Genomic DNA, 21,505 nt, shown 5'->3' with positions numbered 1-21,505 from the left:
TACTTTCTTACACAAAATCAACTGCGCACACAATGAGTGAGGAACAGGCTAGGTTTGTGAGGTAATCCTCCATTAGGGAAAGTTAAATGTTTGAAGCTTTCGTCATTTCCACTTTATTTTCGTGCAACATTTCGTGACGCATTGTACATCACTGTCACTAATTCACTAATTGGCTATACCGTCCGTAAATAAGTTTTATGTGTGTATGTATGTACCTGAAAGTAAAGTAAATTGAAACATTTTCAATATACAATGCAAAAATTTGAATCTTGTTTAACATACATACTTCACTGTAATCGAAAAGAAAAACAAATTATATGTCTTCGACAAGTCCAAGTGGGATTTGTAGTAGCTTCCCCTAGCTCGCACCTTTCAGAGAGACAAGGGATTGTTTTGTAATGTGTCAGTCTACGCCTTCAAATTCACCCTACGTATTTACATATAATGGACATGTCAATAACAAAGAATCATCCAATCGGAGATAATAAAAGGATCTGTGAAATGCTATATATATGTACTATTATATTATACAGACATACGTCACATAATACGGGCTCAGAATTTGACGTGTTTCAAAATTTACGGTTAATAAAATAACACGTTACCATTGAATGTACATATAATACATGCACACACTAAGGGTAGGGTTAGCTCAACTGACTAATTAATTTCACACACGCCACGTTTCGTCGAATAACAAATTACCCGCATGTGTGTATGTGAGCGATGAGTTTTAATCTATAATGAGGTCACATTTTTGTTTTCGGCTCGCGGAGATGAATATTAAAATGAATTTTCGAAAACTTCGACAGGTACCTTTCGGCTTGATTGGTCGCGCTTTCGAGCCCCTTCTATCTCGCCGGAGCAAACATATCGAGAGTTAAATTAAAATTGTACGTTCTTTATAAACACCGTCGTAAATTGGATACTGTGTAAATGTTTGGGGATAAATTGAGCGTGTGAAGTGAATTCTGCAATCGACTTTTTTATTTTATTTCAAAGAGTTAATTATAATGTGCGTGGGTGTGAAAATGATTGAATTATATGTGTGTGGGTATGTGTGAACTCACTCTGTATGTAAATGGTCCAAAGGGCGTATCGATTATATCGGTCGAAGCAAAAGGTAAGCCTGGCTAATCACCTGACGTATATAAAGGTATTGTGTACAAGATAATGTTACAAATTCAAATTCAAAATGTTCAAATTGTTTATTCAAAGTACTCTTTGTCTGCATCAACTTTGTTCTTTGATAATAAAATTTTATGAGTGTTTTTTTTTTTTTTTACCACATTGGAGTGCTTCTTCATTATATATGTATACTACATAGCATTTATGTATGTGTGTATATCTGTTAGCGTGAAAAATTATTTTGGTGAAATGGTGAATCTTCGTAAGAAAAGAAATTTTTCTGGAAAGTGATTTACGGAGAATGGGGTTCTTTGAAGTCGTACACAATATTATACGAGCGGAAAATTTTCTTTTCTTTTTTTTTTCGCTTGATTTAAGAATGAAAAAAACATAAAAGAAAGTATTACTTTTCATATATACATAGGTACATGTAACGTAAAAATTACGACTATTACTTGAAACTATGTGCTTTGACTACACGATTGTACCCAAGCGATGCTTTTACAAGTGTATTATTACATATAGCAGTAATATTCAGCTTTTCTCGGGTTCATTTCGGAATGCGTCTTAATAGATTAAAAAGCGCATATAATGTCTCCTTCATCATTTGAAGACTTTAGTCTTTACTCGGTTTCTTGAAATTGTATCATAATAGTACTATACGTAGCTTAAAACCATAATACAAAAATTCTCAATTTACTTCAGACAAGGGCATTACAGTCGATGCAACAGTAGATGAGATGATATTGCGCTTTACATGTATTTAATAGATTTTTATTATAAAAACCATATCAGATTATAGCCACAATGTAGAGGTCGTGGGTTCAAGGTTCAAGTTCAAAATCTTATATTTATTTTTTACATACATATGTATATATTCCAGAAAGGCCTAACAGATAAACTCCAATGCGCCTACAATTTTAGAATAGGTAATTTGAACAAAGAATCATAGAGGCATATTGTATGTAGTTGACAAATTTGATAAATTTACATTTCCGCGGCATTTTTTTATACAAATCGACAAATTTCGAGACGCTGAAAAACTTGAAATTCTTCGAGATATTTATGGACAAATTTGCAGAATTTTATGCGAAATTCGAGATGCTAAAAACTCGAAAATTGAGAGAAATGGGTAAAGGTTGCCAATTTTTTGGAACCGTTTCAATGAAAATCATATGAATTGGCAAACTCTGACAAGAAACGATCGACCTAGAATCACAAACCAAGGGACTCAAACAGTGGGACTCGAACCCGTTACTACTATGTTTGAAAGCATTATATGTACACATATAAACCACTAGTCCATGCTGCTGGTTATTAAAACACATACTGACCGTCTCCTGTTGGAATTTTCCGATCTCTCTAGCTTAATTGTTGTGACAGATCCAATAAATCGGTAACTTCTCCCTCAGTTTCTTATTTTCAATATTTTGAATCTTAAATATGCTACTAAAGTAATGACATAATGTATTTCTCGCAAATTTCTATGAATGTATCAAAAAAATTGTTGATCGTCCGATAGATGTCTCGATTGTATTCTATGCCCGTTATGTTTGAAAATTGTTAGTATTAGGTATTTCCTGTCATGGCATATATGTATGTATGATGTTTGTATGTAATAAAATATAATATTTAGCGTCTGCTTACATATGTACATATATTTGGAATAAATAAATGTGATGTCACTATAAAAAAACAATTGATTCAAAGCAATCGGTAGTAGAATTTTGAAGTAGAAACTTTTGAATTTTTTGACTTCCTATAAAACCGTCTGAGGTTTATATTACAAGAAAACAAGCAGCAATGTGAATACACGATAAAAAATTCAGATACCATAAGAATAATCTGGTTTCCATACATATTGGGTATTACACATATACAATATGATATCAAGTCACTGAATTCACAAGATATGAGAGAAACAAAATAAAAATGAATCACTCGACATAAAAAAGTATTATTTTTTTCATAGTTGACTGAATTTTTTGTATGCGTTTATATTCTGCCTACAGATATTGAAGCTACATATGCAGTTCAATGACAAAACAAACAATTTAAAAGAATTTCATTCTATTCAAACTTATAGGTACGTCAAAATTTAGGGCAACATTATCTCAAACTTCGAGTATGTATAATTGAATTATCCGAAAAGCTGAGCGGAAAACTTTTTTCGATATTTTCCAGAAGAACAGTGGAAGTTTCAAAGACGAACGTATTGATTGCAAAATTTCGTGAAATAATTGAAAAACTTTTCCTTTGCAATTTTTCATTCTTTACGGACGTGCACATATCTAATTATCGGAACACAATAAGTCGGACGAATGATCATGCTCGATGATGGTACACGAGGGAAAATTACACAGTGGAAAGAGTTTTAACAGAACAACCGACTGCGCAAGCCTCTTGGTGTCTAGGTCAACCTCCAACTGCTGGGAACGTGAACAATCGATTGTCGAGCCGAATATAAACCCTCATAATGTGTAAATATAGCGCCCAATAGTGCATTATTTTCGTTTCATTTCACATCCGACTAAATCTGTGCCAGTTTCATTAGAAATATTGATTTTATTACACAACGCAACTAGTGCATAGTTTTCCATGGAATTTTCTTTAGATATTTTGTAACATTTCAAAAACCTTCTGACAAGTTAAAGCAACCTTAACAGTTTTGAATATGATCTAAGTAAATATACCTAAATATAAAGGAAAAATTTCGTCCACACGCTGTCACGCGAACTGACACCCAATACGCATGCGCTGATGTATTTATTATGTTATTATATTTTATTTATTTTCATAACTCTCTTCAGTGTCACCATATTCGAAAATAGTTGGAGTTTCAACATTCACATTGAGAATATCTGTGATAGGGCAACAAAAATCCTTGGATTCGTAATCCGTAATTCGTCCGAACTAGGGGTCACTGCCATTCGTCTCTTATATTGTACATTAGTTCGCAGTGTGCTCGAGTTTGGCTCCATTATATGGTCTCCCTATCAACTTCGTTACTCTCTAATGTTGGAACGAGTCCAAAGGAAATTCCTTAGATTTTTATATCTGAAGACATTTGGATTTTATCCATATCTGTTCCCTAGTGCCTTTGTCTTGGGATCTTTGGGTTTCAACTCCCTGGCAAAGAGAAGAGATTTATTTCTTGGGAAACATTTCGTAAAATTACTTAGAGGAGAGATTCACAATCCCACTATCCTGGAGAAACTAAAATTCTGGGCCCCGGAAAATCGTAGAGTTTTAAGAAAACATGATATATTTTTACCAATTAGGGCTAAATCAAACGTGCTCATGAACTCCCCCCTCTCGAGAGCTGTTCGACTCCTTAACTTACTGGCACATTACTTGGACCTATTCGATGCCAGTTATGTTGAGTTGGTGGAACACATCCTAAATAGCACGATATAAATTTTTCAATCTTATTTCTTTGTTTTTATTTTGTGTACATATTTTTTACTTGATTTTTATTATTTTTTTATGATGTTTTTTTTTTATTTATGATTTTTATTATTTTCTTATGTTTTTTTTTATTTATGATTTTTATTATTTTTTTTATGATGTTTTTTTTGTAATTTTTATGATTTTTATTATTTGTATTAAAATCACATTGACGCTTTGGGGCAACCTGTCAAGTCTCTGTGGTATTGATTTTTTAAAATAAAATAAAATAAAATAAAAAATATTGGGCATCTGGTTGTTTGAATTCGCATTTACGTCTTTTCATGTATGAAATAAGAAGTGACATGGGCAATAATCGAGTGCTATGATTAACTCAAGATGATCTATTAACGCTCCCTCACCGAAGTGGGGTATGCAAGTGCCCAATTTTTACGTTTTTCGTAATAACTACATATATGGTTTTCAAAGCTATACACCCTATATTTCTTGTATTCCTAGAATCAACTACAAGAAATTTATTTTAAAAGATTTTTTATGATTTAGAAAAGCGGTACATCGTAAAAAAATACTTTTATACATTTCTACGTTCCAAAGTATGGTTTAAAGGCGGTAGCGATAAGTCATGTTTTGACTGTTCACTTGCATATTCTTGTTGATCGATGTATCAATGCGAGAGAAAGAGTCAGCTATATTTTCGTAAGGTATTATTTTCGTCGCTTTTGGCGTGTGGCTATTGAGTCATGCAGTCTCCTGTTGGTCTTACCTATGTGCATTTGCATGATGATGCTTGTCGTTATTTTTTAATACAAAATAGTCAAAAACATGCTATATGATTAAAACTTTTTATGTTGATATATAAAATGATTAATATGATATATATTGAACCCATTTGTATTGAGAAAAGCTATATTTTGATTAAAAAATACTGGCGTCTTACTCGACCTCGGTTCGGGACACTCGTTCGATCTCGACGCTCCGTCCTTCAAAGGTTAACTTCTATGGATTTTACAAAAATAATTTTTATCGAGTGCACAAATTTGTGCACCAGGCCACAAGTTTAATATTTACTAATTTTTGTTCGTATTCTTTTATTTTAAAATATAAATTTTTACACATATAAAAAATGCTAGACTTATTATGGTACGCCAAATCTGTACCACTACGTTCCTTCGCAATCCTCATCCCATGGAGTGTTTTGGTGATATTTTATCCCTGATTTAACAGTGACCGATAGCAGTGATTGTTATATTTGGGGAAATGTAGGCGAAACTTTTCTAAATAATGAGATCGTATGAATTAATAGTAACATGAAGATACGCCTCTCACCACTGGAGTCTACTTACGCATCCCGTGCCTCATTTTTTAATGTTTTTTTATCATAAGTAATACGATATGTATGATAAAAAATACTCTATGAGTGGGATACGTTAAACAAAAGTAAAATTTGATTTTGAGGTTTATGAAAAAGGACAAAAAAGAGAAAACCATTCGAATTTTTTTCATTATCGAACTATGTAAATTGAATTAAGGTGCTGTGGCACATATTTTTTTTACATATATGTACATATACCAGAAAGGCGTAGCAAGTAAAACCCAATTAGCCAATTATAAACACTTTTTAGAATAATTTTAACAAAGCATCATAGAGACATCTATGGATAAATTTACAATATTGGAGTATTTTTACATTAATCGCCAAATTTTAAAATGCTGAAATACTCGAAATTTGTGAGACATTTTTATACGAATCGGCGTTTGAATAAATCAGCGAAATTCGAGATGCTGACAACTCGAAAAATCGGTAAAGATTGCCAATTTTTTGGAACCGTTTCAATAAAAATCAATTTGCAAACTCTGATAGGAAACGATTGACCTGGAGTCACAAAACTGAGTCTGGCCAGCAGCAACCAGTGGGACACTATGTTCGAAAGCATATATTCTAACCACTAGTCCACGCTGCTGGTTTGGATAATTCAGAAAAAACGGGAAAGAAAGAATATTTGTGTAATGTTGTGAGGAAATTTTGATATTTGTGAAGTGGCAAAATGGGTTCTCCTTATAGAGAGACAAGTGGACATGTTAGAACCCCAAAACGAATAAGTGGATGACGACGTTAAGTGAGAGCAAAATGAGAAAGGGTGGTCACTTCGTATTCGGCGTAAATTCATTGAAAAGGTTCACCACCCCCGTCTGTGTAGGGGTTGAAGTCTACACTATCTATATCGCTCGTGTGACATCAGTTTCTCGGCGAATTTTGTTACGCCAACACACTCTGCGTGCTCGTTTATAAATGCAATTTGTCATTTTCCAATTTAATCGAACGAACGTAAAGTGGTCTCGAACTAATCAACGCGCACCCCGTTCGCGTTTTATGTCACCGACAACATTGGCAAATTTAAATTGTAACGTCAATTCAATTACGATCAAACATCACGGGATGAGAATATCGCCTTTCGATAGCGGTTTAATTTGAATTCAATTAAAGTTAGTTCGAGGGTGTTCTGCGTGGAATCGATTGCCAATTTTAGCCGTGTAGATAACGAGTTCGATTGATCGTTCGCACTTGTGTAGCTTCTTTTTGTGGATATAATTATGTACATTTTTCCGATGAGAAAATCGGTTAAGTGACGAGAAGAGTCGAGAAGAAAATCGGACAATTGAGCTCTAATTAGACAATTAAGGTCAATGGCCACGAAGCTCGCAACGTGACTCTTTGGATCCCAATTTATTATAATTAAATAAATTTCTTCCTTTTTGATTAAATTTTCGTATTAGAATTTCGTACAATAAAAGGGCTCAATTATAATGAACAAAGAACGGTCATCCAGTACAAATATTGACAAATTAATGTCGACTTTGAAAAAATATGATTTTCATACTTATTTTATCACTTAAATGGTCAGTAACTAATTCCTCTTTCAATTAAATAAGTTGTTATTAATATATGAAAATGGTCACTTAGTATTATAAATGGTCTGTATATAGCGTTCACTATGCTTGTTCACTATGTCAGTTTATAAATTAAATAGTTTGTAATTAAATAATCATTAATTTATATAAAAGGGTTATTATTGAAATTAAGTCAGTAATTCAAAAAACTGTTCACTCACATGAACAGTTCGATGATGTGTCTTTTCAAATAAAAAAAAAAGATGAAAGTTTTCAACTATTTACTAATATTAAAAAAAAAAAAACGAAAATACCAAATACAGTGGTATTTGGATCATATGTTTGGTATTTTTTATATAAATATATCAGAATCAGATATGTATATATGTGGTGTCTCACAATGTAATATATCGTTTTTTACTGACCGTTTATTGTTTTTTACTGACCACTTATTGTTTTTTTCTGACTGTTTATTTTTTCTTATTGGCCTTTTTTGTTTTTAACTGATCGTATAGTACCTTTTACTGACTTCTTTAATGAATACTTACATTATTTAATTTTAGAACAATACGTCCATTATTTAATTTTAGAACAGTGGTGTTTGGACCATACCGAGATATTAGAATCAGTCTCACAATTTAAAATACAATTTTACTGACCGTTTATTGTGTTTTACTGGCCGCTTATTTATTTAATACTAATCGTTTATTGTTTTTTACTGACCGCTTATTGTTTTTTACTTACCTTTTAGTTTTTTATTGACCGTTTGATATCTGTAACTGATCGTTTAATGTTTTTTACTGACCAATTTTAGAAATACTTACTGGCCATTTTTATATTGAGTAATTAAGCGAAAAATTTTGTAATTAAAAATTATTATTATACACATCAACCATTACTGAATTTTTTTCTAATAAATCCCGTTTTTTGAACTTTGAAACTGGACACGTTCTTACAAAGTGAAATGATCATTTTTACAATAAAAAAAATTAAATTTGGGTATTTGAATTTGCACACAATACAAATTCATTTTTCATTAAACTTCTAGTATGTACTATGTATGTAGGCTTAATTCGAATTTGAATGTTTAATATGCACACATTCAAACGTACTCTTTGGGGTATTGTGTATGTTTGTGAATTTTCCGATAAAATGGTTTTATGTTCTAATATTAAATTCGTTTGTCTGGTCATCGTTTGCGTGTAGTTTAGTAATAACGCAAAACAATAAATAAACCTCAGAATATAATCGATAAAATTGCTATAGATATAGATTTTTATTTTTGCATTGCTGTGAAGGTGTTAATGATATGGTAGGGATTCTACTTATATACTGTTATAGATGGAATATTAGTCACTATTCATGACCACTTTATTTAATACGATATGATAGAGAATTAAAATAATTGATGCTTTACATATAATATGTATATTAAGGGCTATCAAAACATCGACCGCAGAATATTGTCTCGCATTTAAATAATTTACTAGAGTCCTTATAAAAAACATACATATTCGTGTAAAACGTATTATGTATTTAATAGCGTGTGTTCATTGGAGCAGTGTTTTTATCAATTTTTAATCTGAATTTTTAAATAAAAAGGTCAAACACAATTCCCATGATATTGGTTACGCACACAAAGTGTTGTCGTTTAATTTCCGTAACAGCTAGTTTTAAAAAAAGATCCTTCCAATTTATATTCTACAGTATAATCTCAAAATATATTTGAAACCGAATTTTATTTTATTATAATAGTATCAAAACAGCCTTGACAATCGGGTCCAAGTTATCTGTATAAGTATATGTAGCTATATATAAGAGCTATATACAAATGATTATTATAATCATTTGTATACTTTATATTATAACAAGTTATTGGTTATTTTAGGCAGGACCGCTCTAAGAGTGGTTTGAAGGTGCGGAACACCCAGGTGCCAAAGCCAAAAAGGGCGTTAAGTTCCACGAAAAAAAAATATGTATGTATGTATATATATAAAAATATAAAAAATATGTCGACAGCTTCCATTAAACAAAAAATGAAATAAATTTGCAACGTCGTCAAAGTCTACGTTTCGTGTACAAAAGTGTGGGAAAAAAAGTAGCGATGGCAGATTGACAATATAATGCATATTGACATGTATACACGTTCAATAACTTATATCAGACAACAATTAGATCGAAAGTAAAATTAAACTGTCAATAATTTAAGTCTTTATTGAGTTATATCAGTTAATAGGTATACATATTTTAGAGTTATCAATCGTATAGGAAGGAGGCACACAAAAATATCTCCATATATACATATAAATTCTGATACAAAAATATCCCCATATACATATAAATTCTGAGGTGAACAACAATGTTTGATTTTTTTATTATCATTAGTTTTTTTGGGGGGGGGGGCTCAAATTTTAGATTTGCACCCGGACGCCAATTACCCTTAGAGCGGCCCTGATTTTGGGGATAATAAATTAATAAGTGAACGTTCAAGATCCAAAACCCAAAAACACGCTATCATTTATCTTTCTTTTGCCTATTCAAATAATTGAATCCATTGATAATCATCTAAAACACACATATTTATAATGTCACTTGACAGATTTCCTCGTACGTTAAATTTTGAACAAATACATCATTGTAGACACATCATATAGAATCTTACACGATCAATATTAATAACGATACCTTATTATATTGACAATAATATTTACCGTGTATGGTGGAGATATCGATGATTTGATGAGATAAAACAGATTTAGAAATAAATGCGTCAATATTATTGACGTTAATAATATTGAGTCAATATATACTATCATACATATATGTATGTATATAATATCACTATTCTATGTGTCTGTCTGTGTATCTGAGATAACGCTCGCGGTACTATAATAGTCGTTTCGATTCGACATACATATGTACACGTCACAGCTAAAACTTTGCCAACAAAATGTACGAATGTAATAACAAAAGAAAAACACTTCTATATATATACTGTTTGCTACCAATGTTTCCTCTTGGCAAATAGACGGCGCTTAGTCTTTGAGCATTTACTGCCATCAATTGAAAATTCATTTAATTAATTAATTAATTAATTAATTTTTCCATTGGTGTTTTATAATGTGTATACTCGTATGTAGGTAGGTAGGTAGTTTTTACCGGGTTTGGTGCAAACGATCGAAAAGCGCCAGACAGATTGAACCACAGATTCACTGGATGGCTGCTTTAAACGCAATTCTCGACTTCACGAATGAAAAATTGCACATCAGATGACGAGTAACCTTTCGATGTGCACATATGCAATTATTAAAATTGAGTTGGATCTTTCTGGCGAGTTTTTGATAATTTAATAAGGAAATATTCGGAACTAAAGTATCAGAAGCACAGAACGTATACAGGATAGGTATGTCGGGACTTCGGGTAGATTTCGCTTAGTATAAGTGCGAGCAGTGCGCACGCATAAGGTACACGTGTCGTTAATCTGTGGTTCAGAATGTCTGGCGCTTTTCGATCGTTTGCACCGCATCGCTTTTTATGTGACGACTTGGAGCTAATCTGTAAAGTCACTATGGCAAATTTGTAAATAAATATATATAAATGTAATTTAAATCAAGTAGTGCAATTTTAATTCAACTAATTGATATATTTCTATATATGTATGTATATATATATATATATATATATATATATATATATATATATATATATATATATATATATATATATATATATATATATATAAACAGGTATATTATAATGCTGCAAAATAAAAATGTGTGGAAATGGATGAGAAATGTAAAGTACAGACTAAAGTGCGTTCCGTTTTTAGAAAGTTCAGGAAAATGTTTACAAAAGGTTCCTATTTTTAATCTGTAATATAATCCATTGATTCATTTACTTGGTTTTTGTATGTATTAATTAAAAATTTTATCAATTCCTTAGATTCACCCTTGGTTAGGAGTTGTCCGGATCCTTCTGAAAGACCACCTACACCATTGCCAGCTCCGGCCCACCTCGATTTACTTCCGGTACGTATACTTTTTTAATTAAACACATGAATGTAGGTTATCTAAATACTGAATCCAATGAATATGTATAGTTTAGTTACGAGTGCATGCATACACGTCAACTTTCAGAATATATGTATATAACAAAGCGAGTTGTCTGTTCTATTTTAACTTTAATAAAGTTGGGACAGTATCGCTGCAACTATTGGTTCCGGTTTTCCGGTTCATCTTTTATTCACCCACACTCGTACAGACACATCCATATATAATATATAAAGACATATCTGAGATAAAATCCGCTTTGCGCTTCTGTTCCGTCCTTTCTGTAGACAGAGTGCCGCCTGTTTCAAAAACATGCAAATTTTTGGGAACATTTGTTCGAAACACTTGCATATTAAATATGCAGAACTTTACTAGTGTTTGAAATTTCGATAACCAACCATTTTTATGGAAGTCGTCTATTCAAAAGCAAATGAATAATATAACTTATATAAAAAGATGACATCGATTTACATAGTTCATTTAATCTGATCAAAAGACTATTTATATATCGACTCGAACCTGTCCGTGCTGTCACGGTCAAATATAAATAACTTAAAAAATACTTTCCAAACACTCAGTGCTGAATTTCCTTTTTGTTTTTTTTTTTTTTGTACTACATTTGAGAAATACAAATTGAGAAAACTTTCCTCAAATTAAACCGATTCCCTTCTATACTTGTCTTGGAATGGGTATTCGCAATATAATCTTGTTCATGTCAATCAGACCGATGTCAATTTAGATCTTCTTGTTTAATGATCTTCCTCTCCGTGGAATACACGCCCATTCTTATTCTGTTTGTTTACGTTTTTTCGATCCAAATTTTGATTGTTTTCTTTGAGAAAGTCTTACGAAATAATGACTTTACTTCCGTAACTCTAAGGTAACATATTACTTGTGCTTTTCCATAAGAAAAACTTTATAAATTTATGTATACATAATACATATGTACATACTTATATAAAAATTCAAGGTTTTTGATGCAATAGCACATGATAAATTTTAAGAGCTAACCACGCTGAAATGGCTTAGTGCCAGCTCGAATGCTTACACTCCTCAACCACCGGATTCTTCTTCGAAAACCACCTATTGAATTATTATGAGTTGCGGAATTCAATATATCTAGATTATTCGGCAATAGTTCAGTATATCCGTTCATATTTTCAGTTTTGATTAGTTTTCTTTTGGTTACAACCTCAAAATTTCCCAACTTTGAAATGTTTAACTTTCGTCTACATATACATACATCCATACATTCATATGTAGATCCACGTTTAAAATACACCTATTTTATTGCATACAGCAAGCGCTTCCCAAACATCAAACAACCACAACAGGAATATTTCAGAAAAGTTATATACAGCGCGTGATATATACATAGTTTGCATGTGTATTGGATGAAACTTTTAAAATAGACAATAGTTGTCAGAATGTATCAAAATGTTTCATAAATACATCTACAAATATGTATATTTGTATGCTGTTCTGAAAAAAAGATTCAATTCATATGAGTAATATTTTAACAATGCATCTTATTTGATATAATGTAAATGGAAAATTAAGAATTAAATAGTATGTAGAAGGTGTTGAAACAAGGAAGTAAGTATTAAATCAATGAAAATATGTGTAGAATAGCTCCAACTTACTTATGAGGACACTTTGAAGGTGCTAAAAGATTCTATACTCGTACAGCACCCAAGGGAAGATGTTCGATTAAGATAAAGCAGGATATGGAAATAACTTATACAAAGATTGTGTGCACATACATATGTATGTATGTACATAGAATGATTTAAATTCAACTAGAAAGAGCAGTGGTAGTGCTAAAACTCAAAATAATAATATTCTATAATAATATATTGTTAAAAAAATAATAATAATAATACAGTTGATAAAAATATTCAACTTGGTTAGTTTTAAAAACTATTCATAGATGTTATTGTAAAGAAACGAAATTAATTTAGCTTAATTTAAGGTGTAGCGACTGTGTACACACACGCGGGTGTGTGGCGATTTTGACCTAGCTCAAGGGCCCACCGGTGGTCGCACGGCGACGAAGTGGTACATATGTATGTAGAAGAAATTTTTATGGAGCTTTATAATCTACCATTTATATTCTAGCTTGACTAAATGCCATGTCATTTCCAAGGTCTCTTAGCCCTATTGAGTTCACTTATAGCCTTCGGAACAATCAGTTAACGCGAACTGACTCAATTTTTGATCTTGGCATACTGTTTAGGAGTGACTTCAAATTTTCGATTCATATTTCAGATATGTGCTGTAGGGCTACCAAGATGCTTGGGTTTGTTTTGCGCAATGCTCACTACTTCCAAGATCCTAGTATAGTGGTATTGCTTTATTGTTCGCTTGTCCGGAACATATTAGAGTTTGGGTCAGTAATTTCGAGTCCCACTGAAATTAAATTCTCTCTCTTAATTGAAAGAGTTCAAAAAAAGTTTCATTGATGCCTTTATATGAGGAAATATAAATATTACCCCTATTTATTTCCCGCTGCCTTTTTACAAAGTATGCTAGGCTTCGACTCACTATCTTCGAGAAGAATTATTGCCATTTCCAAATATTTCTTTGGAGTATTAAAGGGAAGAATTGACAACCCTTTGATTTTATTGGAATTTAATTCTTCGGCGCCTGAATGTGATAGAGCTTTGCGTCGTCATTTACTTTTCCAACCTATTCCTGCGAAAACGTCTGCTGTCAATAACTCGTCTCTTGTAAAGGCTTTCCGGTTCCTTAATGTGATAGATGAACATTTGGACCTGTTCAATTGTCATGTTGATCAACTGGTCAATTTCATGAGTTTCAACACGAGTCTATTTGAATGAGATGAATGATTGGTAATTTTTATTGTTCTTTTCTTTGTTATTTTCTTTTTTTGTAAGACTGGTGTGACACTTTGGGGCAACCTGTCAGGTCACATTGGTCATTTTATTGTTATTATTATTATAAAAATAATAAATAAATATGGATAAAATGAAAGCCAACAACTGCAATATTGTACTATTCTCAATATCATTTGAAACCGTACAGAAAGTTGTAAGAATGTTACTCGTATTGGTTGGATCCTTTTTACATACCTCTTATACAGTTCACATGGTTTTCGTGTTAGTGGTAATTTTTTATATCTCTTATTTATTACTAACATCTTCTAAGCTCCCAAACGATTTTGTCGTCTGACGAAGTTTGGGTTCTTATCCGATCGTTTTCAAACTTTACCACTTTGCTCGGTTTGGTCATCAATATAAGTGAAAATTACGTCAGCCATTACCATGGTGAAAAATAATCATAATAGACACGTTTGAAAATACTGCATCTTCATTCACGGTGACGTCTATCGTCCCGGTCTCCGTGACGGGCCGGAATGTGAAATTACCGAAAACGCAAATATCGGAAGGCAAAGATCAAAAATCGAAAGATCTTAAGTCGAAAGATAAAAAAGGGTGCATCGTAAACAGTACATACTCACGTATATACTCACTTAATTTGCGCGAGCAGGACACAACAGGAACAAGAGGAACGGGCTTTTCCTCCCGTATTCTGCGCGTTGTCACGTTCCAGGATAATATTTATTTAATTTTTATTTACTACTTGGTTAACCAACCAAGTTTCTTTATTATTATTAAAATGTTACATTTATCTTATATTATAGATATATTCGAAAAACGATAGATTATGGAACGATGACTTTTATAATAGGAGACACGTAGAACTATTTCACTATAACTTTAACTTTCGTTCACTTTATTCTGCTGCTATGTTGACCGTTATTTGCGGACGCGTTCTCGGAGTCTTTATGATGACGACTGTCACTCTCAGAGTCGATGATGATGACTGTCCGTCACTGCGGAGTCGATGTTGATGACTGTCTCTCTCGAGTCGATGGTGATGACTGACTAATGCGATCGAATGGCGATCTATATAAATGATTTATTATCTTATGGGCTGGGCACATTCCTGTGTTATCTGAATATCCTATTACAGGAATTTTTATAGTTTTGTTATTCACGTATATGAGCGTGTGAAAAGTACATTTGATATTGTGGGAACTAGAGTGATAAGCGGGGTACATAACAGCGTGCACATTAATACGGGAGGAAAAGCCTGTTCCTCTTGTTCCTGTTGTATCCTTCTCGTGCAAATTAAGTGAGTTTACCATGCACCCTTTTTTTCGGTCTTTCGACTTAAGATCTTTCGATTTTCGATCTTTGCCTTCCGATATTTGCGTTTTCGGTAATTTCACATTCCGGCCCTTGAGGTAGACCCCTATCGTCCACACTGTCCCATTTGCTCATACTGTCCCATTTGTCCACACTGTCCCATTTGTCCACACTGTTATCGTTTTTTTCCTTTTCGCCCCCCTCTCGCTATGGTAGATTGGGCACTTTGCTATACTCATGATCAAAGTTTACGGAGAGAATTGGTGATTTCTTAATTAGGTTTTTGTATATTGTCTTAATTCAGAAATATGTAACTTCAATTCTGATCGAATCTAATATGTTACATCTCCACAGACTATGGATGAGGCGCTGAAGCGCGAACAGCAGCTGCGCCAGTTTTCCTTCTTCCAGCTGAGGATCCATCTGAAGAGGGGCCAGAACCTGGTAGCGATGGACAAGAACGGTCAGTGGCCGGCCTCTGGTCGAGCCGTGATCTACGACCCTCCTCACCATCAATCAACCTATGGCACTAACCATCACACACCGATACATATATATCTTTTAGATATATGTATTATTAGCCACCAGTAGTGCGCAACATTTTCGGCGATCGATATAACACACAATACCACTCATTCGACAAGCGTTCAATTTATTGTATATTATTATATTATATATTGTATACGTTCGCCTGCAATATTTTGCCGAATGATATTTTACGACTGTTCCTCGACTAATGTATACGCATTTCGATATGTATTGAGTTATTCGATGAATAGTTATTGCGCTTACGTACCAACCATCACCGCTTTGCTAAACGAATTATGTATGTATGTTTTCGACGTACGTACGTTTAATATCACATATTTATCGTTCGAATAAATTAATATTTTTGCACATATTTCAATAATTTTACAACACGATACGATCATTTCGCAGAAGGTTGAATTAATTCATGTTTAATTGTATGAGGACGAATATGTTACAATTTTCGCTTTTTTTTAATTTTTTTTAATATTAAAGTTCACTTTATACCGCACAAAATGTTAAACCACGGATAATTTTCCATGAAAAGCTGAAAGTGAAGAGGTCTATTGTTCAAGTGAAATTTACAACCGTCAACTTTACATAATATAGGGAATTGTATTGTATTGTAATGATAATCCACAACAATTAGCTTAATCAAAATAATACAACAAAATTTGCGTTTACCTTACGCACCGTTTTTTTTTTCTGAAAATATTTCAACATTTTTTATTATTTATCATAATAAAAAAATTTAAATAATATATATTCGAAATTTTCTGTTTAGAATCCATTAATCAACTTAATTAAAGTGCTTCAAATTAACCCTTAATTTTATGCTGAAACTTCATAAACTTAAACATGCGCAACCTAAATTCAAGCATTAATTTTGACGCAATTCTAACATTCAAAAATAAAAAAAATTATAATAAAATGTATGTATATTTATAAAATAAAATTCGTTTACCTTGTTACGTTGAAATCGATTTTTTCGTCAGTTCAATTACGTTAATTGTGTACATGTATTTCAATTTGGTTCAAGGTGTGTCAGCGCCATGTTTGATTTTTTTTTATATCAACATCATGTCATCCCTCAAAATATACATAATTATTTTAGATCATAAAATAAAACTCTTTCGCTATATTAGGGGCTCCCGACCTTTTTCGCTCCAACATATTTCTCCATTTCTACACAAAATTTCCACCGTTTTGAGAGCACAGGGTTTGATCAAAGTTTCCCCAGTTGTATGTCGTTTTTCTTCTTTTGCTATAACATAAGAAGCTTTAGTCTATAATATTTGTTTCTTGAAAACCCTTTGCCAAATCTAGCTTCATTTTTTTTAGAACATTCCCCTGATATTCAAAAAGATTCTTCCGTGTCGACGTGTTGTGGATGGAAGATTCAGTAAATGTTGCTTCAACTTTGCTAGTTTCGTAGAATCATTTGACGAAACTTTGATACAAACACATTGAAATTCGGATTATTCAGCATTTCGATTTCCGCTGATTGGAAAATGCTGCAAAAATTTGACTATAGATATCTTTGTCGCTGTAAATCGTTTGACCATATATAGATGTCGTGTTTAATAAATGGGTTTACCCTTTGAGTGCTGACGCCTTTTCTGTTGAAAGACCACCACGCTGAAAATTTCGCCAACATTTCTAACTAGATTTTTTTAGAAATCTAATAGAAAGCAGTTATAAAAATTGTAGCTAATTCAAACAAACCCTAGATAACTACCGTCAAGGATTTCGAGTTTTGTAAAGGTGTGTTTAGACTCTCTAATATATCTTGCAACAATATAAAATACGCAAATTAAGCCTATCAATGAATGTATTTTTCAGAAACTAGTTCCCTTCTTCATTGTTATTAAAATGTAATGCTCACAATCTAAATGCCAAGCCACAATTAAAAAAAACTCAGCAGTTAGAGATTTCCATCGGGAAATTCTGCTATGGTTATAAATTATAACCTATAAACACGGATTACACGACCTATGTTAAATGCTTTTTTTTTTCAATGCTGCCATAGGTAGTATTCTAAATAAGAATACTACCTGCGTGTAGTATTCTTATTTACTTTATGCATACTAAAAATACATCGCCTATCGGCGTTTTTCAGGCTCATGGATTTGTTGGCAAAACGCTGATCGGCTTTGGTCAGAATTCAAAGGGTTAAATAACTAATAAATAATTCTTAATCTGTATAGTACACTCGCCTGTTAGACGAGTGTGCATGATCGATTGAATAAATAAATAAATAAATTTCTTCACCATTCATAATGTTTTGTGGTTTTTAGCCAAACACAACAATAGTCGCGCTGCGCATTTCACCAATATTTTACATTATTTAATCTGTTAGTGGATTGAAAGTATATATGAGAAAGTGTGAAAGCTTGTAATATAATAAGTTTTACGAGGAAAAAAATAAGAATAAGAATCGAAGCAATTCAGCAATTCACCCCCTGGAAGTCTGAAATTCTTCCCTGGGGGGAATTCTCCACTGGTTGGGAGCCCCTATGTTATATATTATATGTACATTTTAGTAAATTAATATTAAAAAAATCCACAAAAGCGCAATCCATCAAAGTTTTAAAAGTATTTCAGTTCATTTAAGTCGAAATTTGTTTGACAAAGAGGAAAAAATTTACCTAGTTTTTTTAATTAAAATGAATCACGTTCGTCAATCACAAACTTTCAAACAATATTTTTTTAATATATAACACTTTTTCACTTGAATGAAAATCACCGCCTTTTTATTATTAAAATTTGTTTGCACGTTTCAATCGAATCCAAATTCATTGAAATCAAAATTTCTAAACGAAAAATATATAAAAAGATATAGCGCTGAAGAAATAGGTGGATATTTAACTATTAATGGCCTCGTTATGTGCTACGTTGCAATGTATGTTGCAATGTTAGGTATGTTGGCAGGCACCAGCGACCCTTATGTCAAGTTCAAAGTTGGAGGGAGGCTGCTTTACAAGTCCAGAACCATTTACAGGGATCTAAATCCAGTGTGGGACGAGAGCTTCACAGTGCCCATAGAAGATCCGTTTCAAGCCGTCCATATAAAAGTACTATCATAATATCATTCATTCAACGATAAAAAGTCTATGCAGTGTTTGACCGTTTTCAATTTTGTCACAGGTCTTCGATTACGATTGGGGACTTCAAGACGACTTCATGGGATCGTGTTATTTAGACTTGACTGCATTAGAATTAGGCAGGTCCCAAGATCTCGTCCTTTGTTTACAAGATGCCAACAAGTCCGGAACGACCATGCACGACTTGGGAGAGGTGGTGCTCAACGCAACACTGTGGCCCAGAACCCAAGAAGATAAAGAGCAAGTGAGTGCAAATGTATGTTGACATTTCATTTAATAGTTGTCGTAATGCAGGATGGGTCAACTTCTGACCTGTACATTGTCGTGTATATACTTTCATTAGGGACAATGACTTACGTTCAAACTACATATGTGGACTATTTACTCTGTGATTGATGTGTACTTGTTGGGATTTTTGATTGGAATGTTGATCAAGTTTTGGCACTGAGTTATATTCTCAGACGTTGGTTGATTTACACAAAAATAAATAATGAAGCAATCTAATAAAACGTACTTTCATGCGTTCTTCTGTTTGCTTGCCAGCGTATACGCTTGGGATTTTTCTTCGGAAATTCATCTGCAAGAATACCTCGTAAAAGTTTATATTAAATTTCACGTTTAGTAAACGTTCGAATAAATCCGACTGTAATTCGATATTATATTCAATCTGAATTATTATCTTAGCTATCAAGCTAATTAAAAATACATCTTAATTACTTAACACTAAAATTTATAATTAACTTTTTATTTATTTATTTAATTTATTATTTATAATGATAATAAAAATAAAATGACCAGTGTGACCTGACAGGTTGCCCCAAAGCGTCACACCAGGTTTACAAAACAAAAGGAAGAAAATAACAAAATAAAAACTATATGTACTGTCCCTCACAGAGGTGTCTCTTCGCACCTCGCAAGAATGCATCCATGATCTTAGCAGACCCGATGCACTCAGGGAGGGCATTATACATAAGCACACCCCCAGCTGTTTTCTTTTTTCTTACTCTACTTACAACTAGTTTGTTCTTATTTCTAGTATAAAAATTATGTTTATCTCTATTCCTTATTATACATATATAATCATCAAAGTACTTAGGCAATAACTTATGATCTAACTTATAAACAAAATATAATGTACTAATATTTAGACTAATTCTAAAACTTACCTATTTTTTTTTATTATTATTTATATTATATATACCTACATATATATAACCGAAACAGCGTCTGCGATTCGTTTCTGATTGGCTGTCGTCAAAGTCGTTTCTGATTAGTTGGATTAGTGAAAGACGTTTGTGATTGGTCGGTCGTTAAATAGTGTTACATATTTTTATTCGATTCAAATAAATTTAATAAAAAAACAAATGAAGATTTGCCGACTAGTATTTTACATAAAACTTTATTACAAAACATGAAGAAAAAAATAGTTGGAACAATTAAATTTTACTCACAACGGGCAATGAGTCTGAAATATTGTACAAATCATTAAAAATTAACATGAATATGAACTGAAAATTATTCAAGAACTTCACGCTATGAAATGAAATTGGTAATTTGTGTAAAAATTAACATTTTAATTTAAAAAATTAACATTAATACTGGTTTACTAGGGCCGATCATCTGATCTCGCGTTCGCGCCAAAAATTTAATTAATATTATGTGTTATGAGCATTTATAAGAATTGTTAATAGGTTTTTGAGCTCTTTTTCCTATTATGCTGTACATTAATACTCGTTTACTAGGGCCGATCATCTGATCTCGCGTTCGCGCCAAAAAGACCTCGTCGTATAAAACAACCAATAAGGTCTCGCGACCTATCGACCAATGATCTATCTATCTTGCGAGTACACGCTTGAGTATAAATATTGGGGGCTTTGAACCGTGGATCATTCGGAGCTAGCAGGCTGACGGGTGAACAAAATTTAACTACCACTGCAACTGCGTCTTTCTATCCGATCTCAAAAGCCTCTCTATACGACCACGCAACCCTATCATTTTATGTAAAAAGAGTATTTTTCAAAATCAAATTAACCAATGGATTCCTAATTAATTTACTAAAATTAGCTTTTATCATAAGATACATACATACGTACATACATACATACAAAGGCTGTCCAGTGTCCATGCTGAATGAATCTGTTAGTGGCCATAGCCTTGGCTGTGGTTCGTGTATTAATTAATTTCCGAACCCACTCGTTGAAATATCAACGGGTACAACACTAGTATA

At 32.6% G+C, this 21,505-nt stretch overlaps 1 protein-coding gene across 1 annotated transcript in view; it reads left to right on the top strand.

Moving 5' to 3' along the window:
- Mctp (multiple C2 domain and transmembrane region protein) overlaps positions 1–21,505 on the top strand; it is a 76,698-nt gene that overhangs the window by 40,423 nt on the left and 14,770 nt on the right. Inside the window, exons 5-8 of the mRNA XM_077439425.1 lie at positions 11,368–11,453; positions 16,001–16,109; positions 19,106–19,248; positions 19,322–19,522. Of these exons, the coding sequence (XP_077295551.1) occupies positions 11,368–11,453; positions 16,001–16,109; positions 19,106–19,248; positions 19,322–19,522 (539 nt within the window). The remainder of the gene's footprint in view (positions 1–11,367; positions 11,454–16,000; positions 16,110–19,105; positions 19,249–19,321; positions 19,523–21,505) is intronic.

The sequence above is a fragment of the Arctopsyche grandis genome, chromosome 10, assembly GCF_051622035.1.
Source record: "Arctopsyche grandis isolate Sample6627 chromosome 10, ASM5162203v2, whole genome shotgun sequence".
NCBI classification, from domain to species: domain Eukaryota; kingdom Metazoa; phylum Arthropoda; class Insecta; order Trichoptera; family Hydropsychidae; genus Arctopsyche; species Arctopsyche grandis.
This window is presented reverse-complemented; position numbering and strand designations above follow the sequence as displayed.